This window comes from Zea mays, chromosome 3, assembly GCF_902167145.1.
Source record: "Zea mays cultivar B73 chromosome 3, Zm-B73-REFERENCE-NAM-5.0, whole genome shotgun sequence".
Lineage (NCBI taxonomy): Eukaryota > Viridiplantae > Streptophyta > Magnoliopsida > Poales > Poaceae > Zea > Zea mays.
Window position 1 is genome coordinate 212,363,227 of NC_050098.1, and position 15,412 is coordinate 212,378,638.

Genomic DNA, 15,412 nt, shown 5'->3' on the forward strand with positions numbered 1-15,412 from the left:
TTGCTATCTTTATATCGTCGCCCTGCAGAGAAGCAGCAGCATCGGGATCCGAGCCGCTGTAGGTTGTCGCGTTTCCATGCACTTCGACGCCTAGGCGATGGGGGCCTCTGCGGACTAGGGTTTTGGGGTGAGGTACTAGCGTTAGTCTTTCCTGCGACCTCTTAGTCCTATATATAGCGTCGTGTGTCTGGGGGCTCCAACCGAGGTTAGCGTGGGCCCTCCCAATCAAGGGCCCATTTAAAGAGATAGATAGTTGGGTTTAGCCTAATCCGGTCACTGATGACCAGCTGTAGAGGACACACCCAACAGTACTTTCGCTCATACTTTATCTTTTTGTCTTCTTTAAGGGCTGATTTAGTGATCTGTGATCACGTGAGTATTGGAGTGGATTGAAGGGAAATTAGTTTATTTCTCACTCAATCTCCTCGAATTCTCTCGTGATTCTCTTGTCACCAAATCAACCCTAATATATTTGACGGGCATATGTCCTGCTAACAGCATTAAATAGTAGCTATGTAGCAGGGGCATGTGCTGCATGAAACGAAGTTGCTTTTTTTTTAGAAAAGAAAGGCAGAAAGCCATGTTGCTGGCTTTAGAAGGTTCGAGACAGATTAGTGCTGTCTGACGTGTCCTCAATGATTCCTTGATTCGTTCGTTCAATGGCCAGCTGTCCACTTTGCTTGCTTGCTTGTCTATTTCCCTCTTACCTAATCCGTCAGATACGATTAGTATAATTTTTGATTGGCTGTTTATCTGACTAGTTCTGGTCCGTGTCATGTAATTATCCACCGCCGGACTGGCTCTAAGAAACGAGAATGAAATCTGGTTCCTGACAGGCCGGCTCGTAAAAGAGTCGCGGGGAGGTACGGCCGGCCGGGCAGTGCAAAATAAACACGTGTTTCGTGTGGGCAGCTTGTGCTGGTGCTGACATAGTGACATCCAATAATATAGGCACAACGACACGTCTACACCACTGTAGCCTGGCTTCTGCGGGCCAGGACCAGGATCCCATACTCCGATCTAACGCGCTGTCTCCTTCCCTCATGCGCCCACGAGGCCACGACAGAGCTGACGCAAAATCGCTGCCCGCCGCGCCGACAAGCAACGTGGGTTCACCAGTAAACAATTCAAATTCGACTTCTCAGCTCGTTAAATATACGGTCGGCTCCGCTCGCCCCTTCCGCTCGACTCAAATCGTGAAACTATTGAGAAAATTCCATTCCAACGACATCGAAGGAGCCTGCGAAGCGAGCGAGAGTCTATAATGGCGGACGGAGGCGAGCTGCAGCTGCTGGGCTCATGGTACAGCCCCTACGTGATCCGCGCCAAGGTGGCGCTGGGGCTGAAGGGGCTCAGCTACGAGTTCGTCGAGGAGGACCTCTCCCGCAAGAGCGACCTGCTGCTGAAGCTCAACCCGGTGCACAGGAAGGTGCCCGTGCTGGTCCACGGCGGCCGCCCCGTGTGCGAGTCGCTCGTCATCCTGCAGTACGTCGACGAGACCTGGGCAGGCACCGGGACCCCTCTCCTCCCCGCCGACGCCTACGACCGCGCCATGGCTCGCTTCTGGGCAGCCTACGTCGACGACAAGGTAATAACGGTGACTGCAGAGGCCGGCCGGCCGGCCAAAATGCTAATCCTTGCCTTTTTCTTCTTCTTGCGCCGAGAATCTGTCTGCTGGGCCTCTGGGACTGGGGGTCGTCAGTACTAGTTCAGTTGACCGAACGATTCCGCGCTATATATGCAGTTCTACAAGGAGTGGAACCGGCTGTTCTGGTCGACGACGGCGGAGAAGGCGGCGGAGGCGCTCGGCGTCGTCGTCCCCGTGGTGGAGACGCTGGAGCAGGCGTTCAGGGAGTGCTCCAAAGGGAAACCCTTCTTCGGCGGCGACGCCGTCGGGCTCGTGGACATCGCGCTCGGGAGCTTCGTGGTGTGGATCAGGGTGGTGGACGAGGCGGCCGGCGTAAAGCTTCTGGACGAGGCCAAGTTCCCGGCCTTGACGGCGTGGGCGGAGCGCTTCTTGGCGGTGGACGCCGTGAAGGAGGTGATGCCGGACGCCGGAAGGCTGTTGGAGCACTACAAGGGGTTTCTGGCTAAACGGTCTCCACCTGCTGGTTACTGAACGCTGTAACTGTAAGCCTGTAACAGCAAGCTCAGTGTTCGTGTACTTTTCCGTGCGTTAACGTGTACTAGAGTTCAGGAAAGGCTTTGATTCTGTCCAGAGTCCAGACGAATAAACGAATGTTTTTTATACTTCCTCCGTTGCAATTTATACTTTATTTGACTTTTTTACTTAAAGTTTTATCGGTTTGTTTTATTAAAAAATTCTAATTTATTATTAATTTTTACTGTGACATTGTTTAGCATATATAATATACATTAAATATTGTTAAGAATTTTCTATTTTTCATAAAAATAAATATGATGAGCCGGTCAAAGTTGGTAGATTGGAACAGGAATAACCCTATCTGCAAAACCAAGCAGTTGTTTTCTGATTAGGGCTAGTTTAGAAACCACATTTTTATGAGAAATAAGTTCATTTTTTCTTTAGAAAAATGAAAATTCTTTGAAAAAAAAATAGTTTCAAAACTAGTCCTTAAAATAGTAAAATCCAATGGAAATAAGCAACTACCACTATTTCCGAAAACAAGAAATGTCCATAGGATCCCCTTCAACTTTCGTGTAGTTAAGGGCATCAATTTGTGTTCACAAATGGTTCTTATATTTTTACTAGTATAGTGCCCGTGCGTTGCTACGACATGTCAATTATTTGATAAAATGTTAGTTCACAACGATTACAATGTTTTGTGACAATATGTTAGGGTGAAAACAGACAATTTACATTGACAATACTTTCTTAAACATGGAGTTGGATAGGTAGAGGGAGACTGGTATTGTAGCCAAGAAGCAAGAAAATAAGAAAAGAGAGGCAAAAGTAGCCACCTACTGTTTGTCCCCCAACAAATACAAGCGTGAAGTATGGAGAAGTCGTTGAATGTAACATAAAGAGCATAACAAAAACATGCAGAATTATCATCCATCTACCCTTTACCCTTTAAAAGAAGCTATGTAAAATATAACTGAATGTGGCTCCATTGTGCTCTCCGCATGATGTTTCTTTGTACGCATAGCACTCCGCAATATTCACCAAAAAGTACCGGATCGCATCACAAGCGGCAGGCAGCAAGCCCAAATCGTTCACAAACACGGGTATACATGCCGCTTGGCGAAGAAATCAGCTGGAAAATCCTACGGGATCGAGGCGGAGGGGTCACCTGAAGATGGAGAACCTTGATGCTTGGGTCCACGGTCGGAGGGGAACGAGACTGCTGCGTACTTTAAATTTTATCTTTTAAATGAATATTCTCTGTATTCTACAAAATACTCTAAAAGATTTCATCCTCTATATTTTCTTCATCACCAGCAACGTCCTCTAAATTCGATCCTCTATATCTATAGTGTTAACAGAATTCATATACTATATATTTTTTTGTAATATTCATATTCATACAATTTATACTTACATAAGTAATGCAAAAACGAAGTAATTTTTATTTTCGAATTTGATAAATTTGAATATCGTATTAGTACACAATTGAAATGTTTTTACAAAAAAATGATATTTCCTAAATCATATTTTGATTATGAGAATAATGAACTTCCACAATACGATATTTTGATTATGAGAATAATGGACAAAACCAAAGTTATGCAACCTTTTACGATGCTCATTCAAGAAAAAAACAAAAAAACGAGCCAGAATGACTATTGACCAAATAAACAAACATTAGAAGTACACCAGGAGCCGAAGAAGACTACTGCAGATAACCACCAGGACCAGCATGCGTATGGATTCCACTGATAGCCACATTACTCTCATTATAAAGATCTCCATACCTGCCAAATTGAGGTTTGCATAGTCAGCTACACCATCATGAGGGTGCAAGAAAGCTTACATTTGCAAAATATATAATTATCCATCTAATCAACATTATGTCTTGACCCTGTTCAGTAGAATGTAAAATGGCTAAAGACTTTGCCATTTATCACGCAGTGTTGAAATGTGGCTATCTCCAATACAAAGAAAAATTTGGGATTAGTTCTTTAGTGAATAAATCAAAAATCATTAAACAATTATATGAATGATACCCTGTGTGTGCAAAGTATGATGGATCAGGCTATACAAATATATGATCAAACAGAGAGAGGGAGCGAGGCAATTTTCTGATATAAGATTCAAGAGTGATCACTCTTACCTTGCTTTAAGCCTTTCAAGCACCTTTATAGTAACAAGATGTGATGCCATGCAAGCATCAAGATTTACAAACACGACATGCTTGCTGTTAGGCTCAGCAACGATAAAGGCACGAGCCTTTAGCCTTAAGTGAATTCCTGATGCAATCTGCTCAGCATTTGCATATCCCATCATGTTAACGTCTGCTGCTGGCCCTGTTATGTCATAGCTCCCCATACCGACCAAATATGGTGAATCTGAAAGTGCTGGGCTGCAGTTCTGAAGAACGAGTACCAGAAAAAGGCATAGCCATATCTTGGACAAACTAAAACCAGAAACTTGGAAACACAAGGAAGATGATGCCTCCATCAGGAACCAGGGATGGGCTTGTTGATCAACTCATGCAAGTTGGATGTCTCAATAAGCTGACAAATTGACTGCAGACTGCAAAAGAAAAGAGTTGGTAACTATTCTATTAGAAAAACTCACAGATCATAATGGAAGGGAGGGGAGGATATGCGTTATCCAAGCAAGTAAGAAAATGAAATCATGTGATTTTTCAGGAATGTACTAATTGCATTTCTTTTCTCCACATGAACACAATATACTAACATACATGAGCTAATGTTTACCAAAAATAGCTGCAGATCCCTAGTAGATAAATTAAACAAAAAATAGATCTCTGAATCACAGCCAAGAAGATATGTCGAGCATACAAAACGTTATTATTGGACAAAGTAATTCGACCTTATGAGATTCTGATGTAGACGCACCAAAAAAATAGTTAACATGAATTTCCGGCAGCGGCAGAGGGGGAGTAGCGGTGGGAGTGGGCAGATTTAGAGGGTGGGAATTGGGAGCCTGGGAGGCGACAGGCGAGGGTCATCTTCATTCTCTTTTTCCACTGCTATGATATTGCATGCTAAAAAACACTATTGAGAGTCTAGTATTTTCGCACAGGCTCCAGAAATACCAAGACATACTGAAATTTTGTCTCTTCAAGTTGCCACTCACAATCCTTGAATTGCATGTATGGGGTCACAACCTAAATATTGCTGTCAGGTAAAATTAATTGAATAAATGTTGTTATTGGTCCCATGTTTTACTTAAGATTCATTCGGATCCTTATACTTTTAAACATTCTAATTGAGTCTTCAACCTTCAACATATGATTAAACAAATACATTCACAGTGGCGAGGGTGGTGAGTGGTGGCTCTACGTCGAGTCAGAGGTTATATTGCAATCTGAATATATACAGAAATAAAAAATAAAACCCTTAACAAGAAAGGAAAAGAATCATCAAGTAGTCATTGAAAATATCTCATGAACTTTAGGCTCATGGTGGGTTTTGTAGGAAAAAATCATGATGGATTTTGTAGAAAAAATAAATTCGCATGCACAGTTAACCAAACTTACATCAATAAATAAGCCAAGGTGGTTTGTCAGATGTACACTCTTTTACCTCTTTATAGCACAGTCAAGTCCATCAACACATGCTAGTATTATACCTGCACATTGAATGGAAAGAACAAAATAATGGTGAGTAATTCAAAATCAACAACACCCATTTTATGCCTTCGTAGTGCATGTATTGTCTCCTTTTTTCTAAATCTTTCAGGATATTGTTTTTCTCTTCTTTAGATACATCTGCAGCTTGAGACCTTTTGAGGGTAACTGTTGTACACTATGAGAAAGCTTTAACCACAACAACCGCAATGACCAAACCGGGTGATCACTATGATTAGAAATTGCAATAAAAATCATATAGATTTCTACAAGCGGATCTGAGCGAGTGAAGGGCGAGCATCCTTACCATCACAGCAGAATAGCCCAAACCCGGGCGGATTTCAGTGGTCCGGCAGGGGACGGAGGCAGAGACAGTTGCTACTGCTGCGCCAGTGAGGGGGAGGAGGGAGGGACAGGATGTCGCAGAGGTACCACCACCTGGGCACCTCCATGGTGGCGAGGCGCCGGCCAACGACCCATGGTGCAGATGAGCTTGGTGTGGTGCGTGCTCCAGAAATCGTTCTCTCGCAGCTCGGCCTCCGTGGTGGCTTCCATGTTGGAAACAGTGTCGACACTGAATAAGGATACATAGAAACTTTTGCTCATCAGTTAATTTTTACAGCTAAGTAGCATCATTTGGAAAACTATAACAACACTTATTCCTTCAGAATCCCTATGGCAATACTCATTGACATATCTACACAGGCCTCAAAATTTGCTACTAAAGAGAAAGAAGAAACAGGGAAGAGGCGAAGGAGGCGTACCCACAGGCGCTGCGCCAGTAAAAAAAATATTTCTACTGATCAAACAATTTGAAATATAACAGGAAGAGTAATAAATGAAATAAAACGAACCTTCAAATGATTTGTTCTCAGAAATTGTTGAGTGATATCAGGACCCGAAAGCAAACCAATGCCTTGTTCTTTATTCAGAGAAAGACCCATCTGCAGGGAAGGGTCAAACCACAACACATCCCTAGGGATCAAATTTGAGCCTTCCCAAGGAGGGGCAACAACGGTTCTCCTTGCTTTCAATAACTCATCCAATGATCCAAGTTTCATGGAAGTCATGATCAACAGTAAAATTCGCCTTGTATTTTCTCCTTTTTGAATTATTTGATGGCACTACAATTGTTCCACGGAACTACGGAAGACACCTCCACGTGCAGTGTACACACATCCTACTATTATTGCCGCTAGAGCAAGATCCTCAAAACATCTTTAAAACTTTCGATAAAGTTGAGGGCCCTTATCTTTGTATTTAGTCATTACCTCCTTCTCGAAACCATATTAAAGGATTCGTGGTTTCCCCGGAGACGGAACACACAATTTGGGAGTAGCACCTGAAAGAAAGCAAGAACACCATTAATTAGCAACCATTTATGTTTGACACTTTTTGATGGTTGAATTAAAATTTCTATAGAATTTTTAGAATGTCAAAGGAGGATTCACATCTTGTGCGAGTTAACAATCAAATGTCTAAATATATATCACACATGGAACTAAATAGCGATTGTAGCGGCCTCCTACAGCTACAGCTACGACGTATGAATACAGTATGAAACAAACAAATAATTCTAATTTACTTAACATACGTATGGTTTAAATGGCACCATATTTTTTCACAATTTAAGTATGCACGACATTATAATTTTAGTACAGTTAAATGTCTATTTATACCCATTATTCAAGATATATATACCTAAATTTAGATTTAATGATCTGCTACCTCTAACAACAACCCACTATACGATATTTAGTACATCGATATCACATCATCAATATGCCAACCATTAGAATCTGAGGGAACGAGAACAAGTACTCCAAGATAAATTGTGTGGGTCATGACTCATAATTCTATGTTGATTCCATTTAATTGTTTATTGTGCAAAATTAGCAAACCTGTAGTTGTTATTAAGTCCAGTCCAAACAAAGGGGAGAAGGCATTGTTCGTTAGAGTCTGAGCTGCCATCAAAACAACTCAGCCACTTAGTATCAATCTGCACCCATGAATCTCACAGATCTAGCAAAACAAAATGGAACCAAAACACACATGAGGCTTAACAGCGAGTTGGAAAATCTGCGACAGAATTCACCTTCCAGTCAAGGAGCAGGAGGAAGGCCTCAAGGCCCTAGGCACCGCAGTCGATGTAGTCGTGGTTAACATGCGAGAACATCACTACATCTGTCAGCCAACACGTAACAAAACTCAACCTTTAAGAAAAGCAAACTGGTTATAAGTAACAAGATATTGACATACATAAGTTTAAAACATTTTAGTAAAGAGTTTGAACTGAAAGTTATACCAGCCAACTTTCGCTTGCATCAATAGCAACACAGGTGGCCCATGAGCTTTCAAATGTCTTGCTCTTTACTGGGTGTATAACATGAGTGCACTTTTGCAATTTGCAATGTCCAGAAATAGCACGAGCAGACATGGCCACAAAAATTCAAGCACTTGTAGCCTTTAAATGGCAATAAATAGTCTATATCTTAAACAAAAAGGAGTAAACAAGATCTTATGTGCATGAAAGAAATAAAAAGAAATTAACAAATACTCAGTAGAACATGTTGCTAGTGTATGTTCATGTTTTTCTTCTAAACATATAAACTTCTTGCCATTTTCCATTTGAATTTGAAAATCTCTGTTAGAATTTAGATAAAAGAAGAAAAACAAGCTATATGTGATGCAGAAAACAAGAAAAAAATGATGGTTTGAAACCATTGCGCACCCCAGATCCTAGCAGTCCCAACCGTTGCTAGATGAACCTTGATACATTAATGGACAATGAAAAAGTGGCAGTACCTCAAATACGTCGACAGATGAACGCTTCGGATGGAGTCTTCATAAGATGTGCCCCCTAGACCAAGTTTAACTTCCAGCCGCATGAGAGCACATCAACTTGTTAAGCATTCAAAGCAATCTATATATGGCAAAATAAAACTATGACAGTAACCATCAGTGGTTCCAAAATTGAGAACTGTGACTTACGATTGGTGCAAGAAAACCACCGAACACCATTATCCCAACTATGATGGTGAAACGTGTGGCATAGTAGACCTTTAGATTAGCTGCACTCTGTTCACATAAGGTAGAAGTTTATACCTTAGTAACAATCAAGCATCTTAGTATTTGAGTGCTGAAAGGCACACATACATACCAGAGGAGGTAAGAATGGAATAAATGATGAAAAATCAGGAAGTTCTTGGTCACGCTCTTCATCTGAAAATACGAGTTCCACATTTTTATTCTTTGATGTATTCTCAATCGTCGAATCTATGAACAGAGCACACGAAACTAAGGATATAAGACCAAAAAATAGCTTATGATGCATTTTCTGGTACCACTGCAACCAGAACCAACTATAAGATAGATTAAAACACTCAATCAGATTACAGAATCAAAGAAGTTGCACAAGACATGCAAACATCAATGCATATCTCAAGCTTTATTTTTTGAAAGGTCTACATTACCTCTTTCACCTCGGCTTGGCCTCGCACCCACGCACGGCGTCCACATCTGAATCTGGTTACCGGACACGATGTGATCTTTCGTTCCTTAACTAATCCGTCAGTGTCGTAGAGATCCTCCAAATCTCCTCCTCCTCCACGGCTCTAGAGGTTTCTGTAAATCTCTCGCTCTTTGTTTTCTTGTAGTTGCAGGTGAATCCACCATCTCGCACCCCCGGTCCCCACAACCCTTCCTCCTCTTCCTCTCCCTAGATCTCACATGTGCATGACGCCGTCTAAGGAAAGAAATCAACATGTATTAGTTGTCGCGTGATTAGGCTATTAATCAGGATTAGGGTAGAAATAATATAGAAGATATATATACAAACAAATTACTCCACTTATCTGAGATGGACTGACACCACTTGTAGTAGGGTGTGGTTGGTGAAGACGCCTTGTCGTCGCAGATGAACTGGATGCTGCCGCGCCGATGGAGGAATGGGTACTGGAGCCGCATTGATGGAGGATGAGGTGTAGGGAGGAACGGTGTAGATTTACCGAAGCGAGCGGATGGTGTAGATTGCTGATCTAGTTTCTAACACCACTGATTAGTGAAAGCCTACGAGTTACTTATCTGCCAAAATAAGATAAAGTTGATACCATAATCAGAAGTTATTCCAGATTGGCTAGCTCAGAAGCATAAAATCTAGTTCCTCTGAAACCTAATGCTCAGGGCATGGATCATGAGAAGACATTAGTGAATTTAAGAGGTGAGATTCTGATACTAATCCTACATCTTTCCAAATTGTGCCAGGGAGTGGTTGGCTTAATGCATATGAAGCCATTCCAAGCGGATGCTATCTTCCTTGAAGCTCGTTACAGTTTGGTTACCTCCTCATCTCACATTCTTTGCATGTATTTTGGTCCACAAACCAAGCCTGCACCAGCAACCACATCTGGTACTCCTGTTACACAAACTAAGATAGGGTTTTATGGTATCTTGACCTTTTGGAATTATGATATTTCCGTAATCCTGGCGGTTCTCGGTAGTTAGAAAGACCACAAAATACTAAGTTAAAAGAATAGCTTACTGCACATATCGAATAAGTTGGGTTTGGGGATTATAAGCAACAGATCATAAGTCTTTTGAAGGCTTAGCACTCCTGACCTAGTTTAGTATAGTTTCGTATGTGCTTCTGGTCATAGTGCGCTTAACTTTTTAAGAGCAAATTTCATGGTATTTTATTTACTACATGAACTGTAATATGGCTGTGAAACTAAATCATGTCATTAATATATAAAATCAAACTGTGTAAGCCAACTGAGGAAACAAAACACAATCTATGTCCCGCGTTCCAAATTACAGATCACTTTAGATTAATTCTGTGCCAAACTTATGTAAATTGACCAAACATTTAGGAAGCTATATTAACATCTACAGGTTCAATACTAAAGTACCAAAACATATTTTATGGTGAATTTAATGAAACTAATCTGACGTTGTAGATGTTGGTGCATTTTTCCATAAACTTGGTCGAAGATAAAAAAAAGTTTGACTTAGGACAAAGCTAATGCAACATTTAATTTGGAACAGGGGGAATACAAGACACTGAATGTGTGGAGGATCAGTCTAGCCATAACTGTAATTGTCTACTCTACAATAATATTGAACATCACATAAAACCACAGGGAGCTCCACCAGAAATTTAGCAGTAAACTGAACAAAATGCTGGTATGGACCACTGTGATCGACCAGGATGATGATGCAGAGCACATATAAACGTACGGATTGGCCCCAACAGGTTACCATTGCACAGACTCTAGCAGTTTTGTAGTTGAGTATGACAAACCAACATGGAACTTACATTTATAACTTATTTCTCATAAATATAATTGCCTAAATTCCTCTTCCCTCAAATGCACAGGGCAGATTGAGCCATTTCACAGGGCAGGCAAAGATATGAAATTCACCCAAAAATGCTCCAACCAGTAAAAATCAAATCTTTAGCCACAGCAGGAGAAAGAGGACGAAATAGATGCACACGTACCGTAGCGCGCCCAGAGCTGGGGCTGGACACCGGAGCACTCGCGGACAAGGAAGGGGAGGGAGGGGTTGCAGGCCTTGATGTCACCATAGTTCTTCTTCACGAACTCCCTGTGGGCGACCAGATCGCCAGCGCACCGAATCAGAAACAACAGTTTTAGATAGTCAAATCAGACGGGAAGAGTCGAAGAAGGTGCAAGGTTTGTACCGTCGTGGTAGATGCCGGTGATCCTGAAGTCGCAGGCCTGCTCGGCGTCGTTGCTGGCGATGAAGACGCTGACCTTGGTGGGCCCCCGCAGCTGGATCACGGACGGCTTCACGACGCTGAGCATATTTTCACATGATTGCATATCAAGTTACAACCCAAAGTGAGTTGCACACGATTTCAAAAAAAAACAAGAGCAATCAATGAGAATTATGCCTAAAGTTTGGAATGCGGTATCCTCTAATCAATGAATAGGCATTTGTGGCCAGCTCACATATTACGGGTGCAATCAGAGTGAGCACAATAAACGTGATTGCCAAGATGTGAAAACTAAGAGCATGATATTTTTAACTCCCATTCGTATGTGATAACAAGCCTATTTATTGGCGGTCTTGAGCAAAATCATAATAGAGTACTTCAACATCTAACATTTGATGCTTCTGATGGATGCCTCTCAAGTATCAATGTAGCATCTCATATTATCATCTCATATTATTTTCTTGGAATCGGAGTCAGACATTGATAGTGTCTGAAAATCGGTGTCGCTTCCATATTTGCCCTATTCTGCTTCAGTTGACCAGAAAATATCCTACCATTTGCATCCCTATGTCAATTAAAATCTAACTAAATAAGTTTTTGATGGAGTGTATGATGGGTGGAACCTTAGTTCCGTGAGTTCTGGATATTGCAAAAGCAGAAGATTTGTTTCACAGTGCACAAAAAGGAGAAATCTAAGGCACTAAGGTTTGACAGGTAACAATTCAAAAAAATACGCAACTGCTGTGGTCTGTGGTGTATAACAAGGACGTATATTTTAGGGGTACATAACAGTAGAAATTAAGATATAATTCATGGAACATTTTCCCCGCTGTCATTTCCAACAACCCAGATTTCTAGCCCGACTGATGCTGCTTCAGGTGCCAGCTGAATCTCATCATACTTAAGAAACTTAATGGCACCTGGATCATAGCGAAAAAAAACCAAAATCATGTACCTGTTTGCAGAGAAGAGGACAGAAATTTGGGTTAACAATATGGCATTAGCACTGGGAGAGAAAAATAAAACAATAAAAAATGGAATCAAGTGGAATATACACTCACAGGATCTCTGTACAGCGGGTACACAGGGATCTCTTCCCTGTTCACGAACATGGCCTCCGCGACCACAGGCCCTGTCATCGCGAGCATCACGATAACAGCAGCAGCAGCACAAATCATTCACATGTAGATATGGAAGAAGGATTACAGTGGGAGCTGGCAGAACTCTAGCCTGAACTGAAGTAGGACGATAATCAACCTCCATCCAATCCAAGGGACAATCATCCAGCACCAAACCCAGCAAGAATATAGAAAAAGCCGTCGACGAAAATATATCAATCAGATGTTCCAAATCTAGACCCCCCGCGGTGATAACCAACCCTGAAACCCCATGTCACATTCCTCACCTAAATCCATCGTCCCAGACCCAAAATCAGGCGAACAAGCACGCGGCACAGTATATCCTAGAAATCAGCACAAACTACTACATACTTGGATAGAACCAGATCGAAGCTGTAGCGTAAGAAAGGGAGTTTCGGAGAGGCGTACCTGTCAGCCATGTTGGCGATGGTGCGGAAGGCGAGAATGAGGGATCGGTCGGGGTTGGAGCCGCGGTTCTGCCACCTGCCGAGGGAGGAGGAGAGGAAGTCGCCCTGGGCGCCGTTGGGCTTGGCGATGACGGTGGAGAGGCCGCCGTCGGTGAGGAGCGGGTTGGAGGGGCCGCCGACGCGGACAGGGTCGTTGTCGTTGGACTCGTTGGCGAAGGTACGCCACTCGGAGGTCTCGTCGACGGAGTGCGCCTCGAGGACGAGGCCGGACTCGGTGCACACCGTGTCCCCCGCCGAGTGGTCGAATGCCACCTCCGTCTGCTTCTTGCAGTCGGGGCAGTAGGAGTCGCTCATCTCGCGGGGAGCGGGGCGAGGATGGCAGGGGCGGGAGAGGCGTCTTGCTCGCGGAGGCGGCGCCCGAGAACGCCACGACGGAGGAAGGAGGAGGCGACTCCTCATCGCGGAAGGCCTAGGGTTTCGGGGGATGCATCGCGAGCGGGGCAGGGACACCGTGGCGTGCGTCTGGGCGAGTGGGGCGAGGAGGAGGGGGAGCCAGGCGCGGCGGCGGTGTCGGACGGTGATGATTTGACGCATATTGATGGACGGTGCAGATTGGCTGAAGGCAGAACCAGGGGAGGCAGCCTACCCCTTAGAGCCTTAATAGGTAGTATAGTATATGGCAAAATAAAACTATGACAGTAACCATCAGTGGTTCCAAAATTGAGAACTGTGACTTACGATTGGTGCAAGAAAACCACCGAACACCATTATCCCAACTATGATGGTGAAACGTGTGGCATAGTAGACCTTTAGATTAGCTGCACTCTGTTCACATAAGGTAGAAGTTTATACCTTAGTAACAATCAAGCATCTTAGTATTTGAGTGCTGAAAGGCACACATACATACCAGAGGAGGTAAGAATGGAATAAATGATGAAAAATCAGGAAGTTCTTGGTCACGCTCTTCATCTGAAAATACGAGTTCCACATTTTTATTCTTTGATGTATTCTCAATCATCGAATCTATGAACAGAGCACACGAAACTAAGGATATAAGACCAAAAAATAGCTTATGATGCATTTTCTGGTACCACTGCAACCAGAACCAACTATAAGATAGATTAAAACACTCAATCAGATTACAGAATCAAAGAAGTTGCACAAGACATGCAAACATCAATGCATATCTCAAGCTTTATTTTTTGAAAGGTCTACATTACCTCTTTCACCTCGGCTTGGCCTCGCACCCACGCACGGCGTCCACATCTGAATCTGGTTACCGGACACGATGTGATCTTTTGTTCCTTAACTAATCCATCAGTGTCGTAGAGATCCTCCAAATCTCCTCCTCCTCCACGGCTCTAGAGGTTTCTGTAAATCTCTCGCTCTTTGTTTTCTTGTAGTTGCAGGTGAATCCACCATCTCGCACCCCCGGTCCCCACAACCCTTCCTCCTCTTCCTCTCCCTAGATCTCACATGTGCATGACGTCGTCTAAGGAAAGAAATCAACATGTATTAGTTGTCGCGTGATTAGGCTATTAATCAGGATTAGGGCAGAAATAATATAGAAGATATATATACAAACAAATTACTCCACTTATCTGAGATGGACTGACACCACTTGTAGTAGGGTGTGGTTGGTGAAGACGCCTTGTCGTCGCAGATGAACTGGATGCTGCCGCGCCGATGGAGGAATGGGTACTGGAGCCGCATTGATGGAGGATGAGGTGTAGGGAGGAACGGTGTAGATTTACCGAAGCGAGCGGATGGTGTAGATTGCTGATCTAGTTTCTAACACCACTGATTAGTGAAAGCCTACGAGTTACTTATCTGCCAAAATAAGATAAATTTGATACCATAATCAGAAGTTATTCCAGATTGGCTAGCTCAGAAGCATAAAATCTAGTTCCTCTGAAACCTAATGCTCAGGGCATGGATCATGAGAAGACATTAGTGAATTTAAGAGGTGAGATTCTGATACTAATCCTACATCTTTCCAAATTGTGCCAGGGAGTGGTTGGCTTAATGCATATGAAGCCATTCCAAGCGGATGCTATCTTCCTTGAAGCTCGTTACAGTTTGGTTACCTCCTCATCTCACATTCTTTGCATGTATTTTGGTCCACAAACCAAGCCTGCACCAGCAACCACATCTGGTACTCCTGTTACACAAACTAAGATAGGGTTTTATGGTATCTTGACCTTTTGGAATTATGATATTTCCGTAATCCTGGCGGTTCTCGGTAGTTAGAAAGACCACAAAATACTAAGTTAAAAGAATAGCTTACTGCACATATCGAATAAGTTGGGTTTGGGGATTATAAGCAACAGATCATAAGTCTTTTGAAGGCTTAGCACTCCTGACCTAGTTTAGTATAGTTTCGTATGTGCT

General features: G+C 42.8%; 4 protein-coding genes across 6 annotated transcripts; 1 reads left to right on the forward strand and 3 right to left on the reverse strand.

Annotated features, from left to right (window-relative positions):
- Nucleotides 1-994: 994 nt before the first annotated feature.
- Nucleotides 995-2,284, forward strand: LOC118471889 (probable glutathione S-transferase GSTU6). Its single transcript, XM_035966424.1, has 2 exons — nt 995-1,588; nt 1,745-2,284. Exons 1-2 carry the CDS (start codon nt 1,265-1,267, stop codon nt 2,117-2,119), a joined length of 699 nt encoding a protein of 232 aa, XP_035822317.1. The 5' UTR covers nt 995-1,264; the 3' UTR covers nt 2,120-2,284.
- A 1,435-nt stretch (nt 2,285-3,719) lies between these two features.
- On the reverse strand, nt 3,720-9,457 carry LOC118471906 (neutral ceramidase-like). Of its 3 annotated transcripts, none has more exons than XR_004857365.1 (9): nt 9,212-9,457; nt 8,899-8,960; nt 8,730-8,816; nt 7,834-8,613; nt 6,593-7,080; nt 6,046-6,312; nt 5,649-5,740; nt 4,254-4,675; nt 3,720-3,894 (listed from the first exon to the last, which is right to left on the reverse strand). XR_004857365.1 is itself a non-coding variant. In XM_035966425.1 (2 exons), the coding sequence occupies exons 1-2, from the start codon at nt 4,598-4,600 to the stop codon at nt 3,813-3,815; spliced, it is 429 nt and encodes a 142-aa protein (XP_035822318.1). In that variant the 5' UTR covers nt 4,601-4,633; the 3' UTR covers nt 3,774-3,812. The 3 variants fall into 3 exon arrangements, 1 of the variants encoding a protein (XP_035822318.1); XR_004857366.1 differs by lacking the exon at nt 9,212-9,457 and having other exon boundaries at nt 3,727-3,894; nt 6,593-6,682; nt 7,010-7,080; nt 8,899-8,959; XM_035966425.1 differs by lacking the exons at nt 5,649-5,740; nt 6,046-6,312; nt 6,593-7,080; ... (2 more) ...; nt 8,899-8,960; nt 9,212-9,457 and having other exon boundaries at nt 3,774-3,894; nt 4,254-4,633.
- A 3,465-nt stretch (nt 9,458-12,922) lies between these two features.
- On the reverse strand, nt 12,923-13,375 carry LOC109945333 (transcription initiation factor IIB). Its single transcript, XM_020551181.1, has one exon. It carries the CDS (start codon nt 13,373-13,375, stop codon nt 12,938-12,940), a length of 438 nt encoding a protein of 145 aa, XP_020406770.1. The 3' UTR covers nt 12,923-12,937.
- Nucleotides 13,376-13,721: 346 nt separating this feature from the next.
- Nucleotides 13,722-15,043, reverse strand: LOC118476755 (protein ORANGE, chloroplastic-like). Its single transcript, XM_035966426.1, has 3 exons — nt 14,242-15,043; nt 13,929-13,990; nt 13,722-13,846 (listed from the first exon to the last, which is right to left on the reverse strand). The coding sequence occupies exons 1-3, from the start codon at nt 14,285-14,287 to the stop codon at nt 13,727-13,729; spliced, it is 228 nt and encodes a 75-aa protein (XP_035822319.1). The 5' UTR covers nt 14,288-15,043; the 3' UTR covers nt 13,722-13,726.
- Nucleotides 15,044-15,412: the final 369 nt, after the last annotated feature.

Excerpts from the sequence above, each read along its gene's own strand:
- LOC118476755 (XM_035966426.1), bottom strand. The coding sequence starts at position 14,287 with ATGTGGACGCCGTGCGTGGGTGCGAGGCCAAGCCGAGGTGAAAGAG. Across the intron at positions 13,991-14,241 it reads GCCAAGCCGAGGTGAAAGAG|ATGAAGAGCGTGACCAAGAA; the intron begins GTAATGTAGACC and ends TCGTATTTTCAG. Across the intron at positions 13,847-13,928 it reads TTCCATTCTTACCTCCTCTG|AGTGCAGCTAATCTAAAGGT; the intron begins GTATGTATGTGT and ends TTATGTGAACAG.
- LOC109945333 (XM_020551181.1), bottom strand. The coding sequence starts at position 13,375 with ATGAGCGACTCCTACTGCCCCGACTGCAAGAAGCAGACGGAGGTGGCA.
- LOC118471906 (XM_035966425.1), bottom strand. The coding sequence starts at position 4,600 with ATGGAGGCATCATCTTCCTTGTGTTTCCAAGTTTCTGGTTTTAGTTTG. Across the intron at positions 3,895-4,253 it reads CTTGAAAGGCTTAAAGCAAG|GTATGGAGATCTTTATAATG; the intron begins GTAAGAGTGATC and ends TCAATTTGGCAG.
- LOC118471889 (XM_035966424.1), top strand. The coding sequence starts at position 1,265 with ATGGCGGACGGAGGCGAGCTGCAGCTGCTGGGCTCATGGTACAGCCCC. Across the intron at positions 1,589-1,744 it reads CAGCCTACGTCGACGACAAG|TTCTACAAGGAGTGGAACCG; the intron begins GTAATAACGGTG and ends CTATATATGCAG.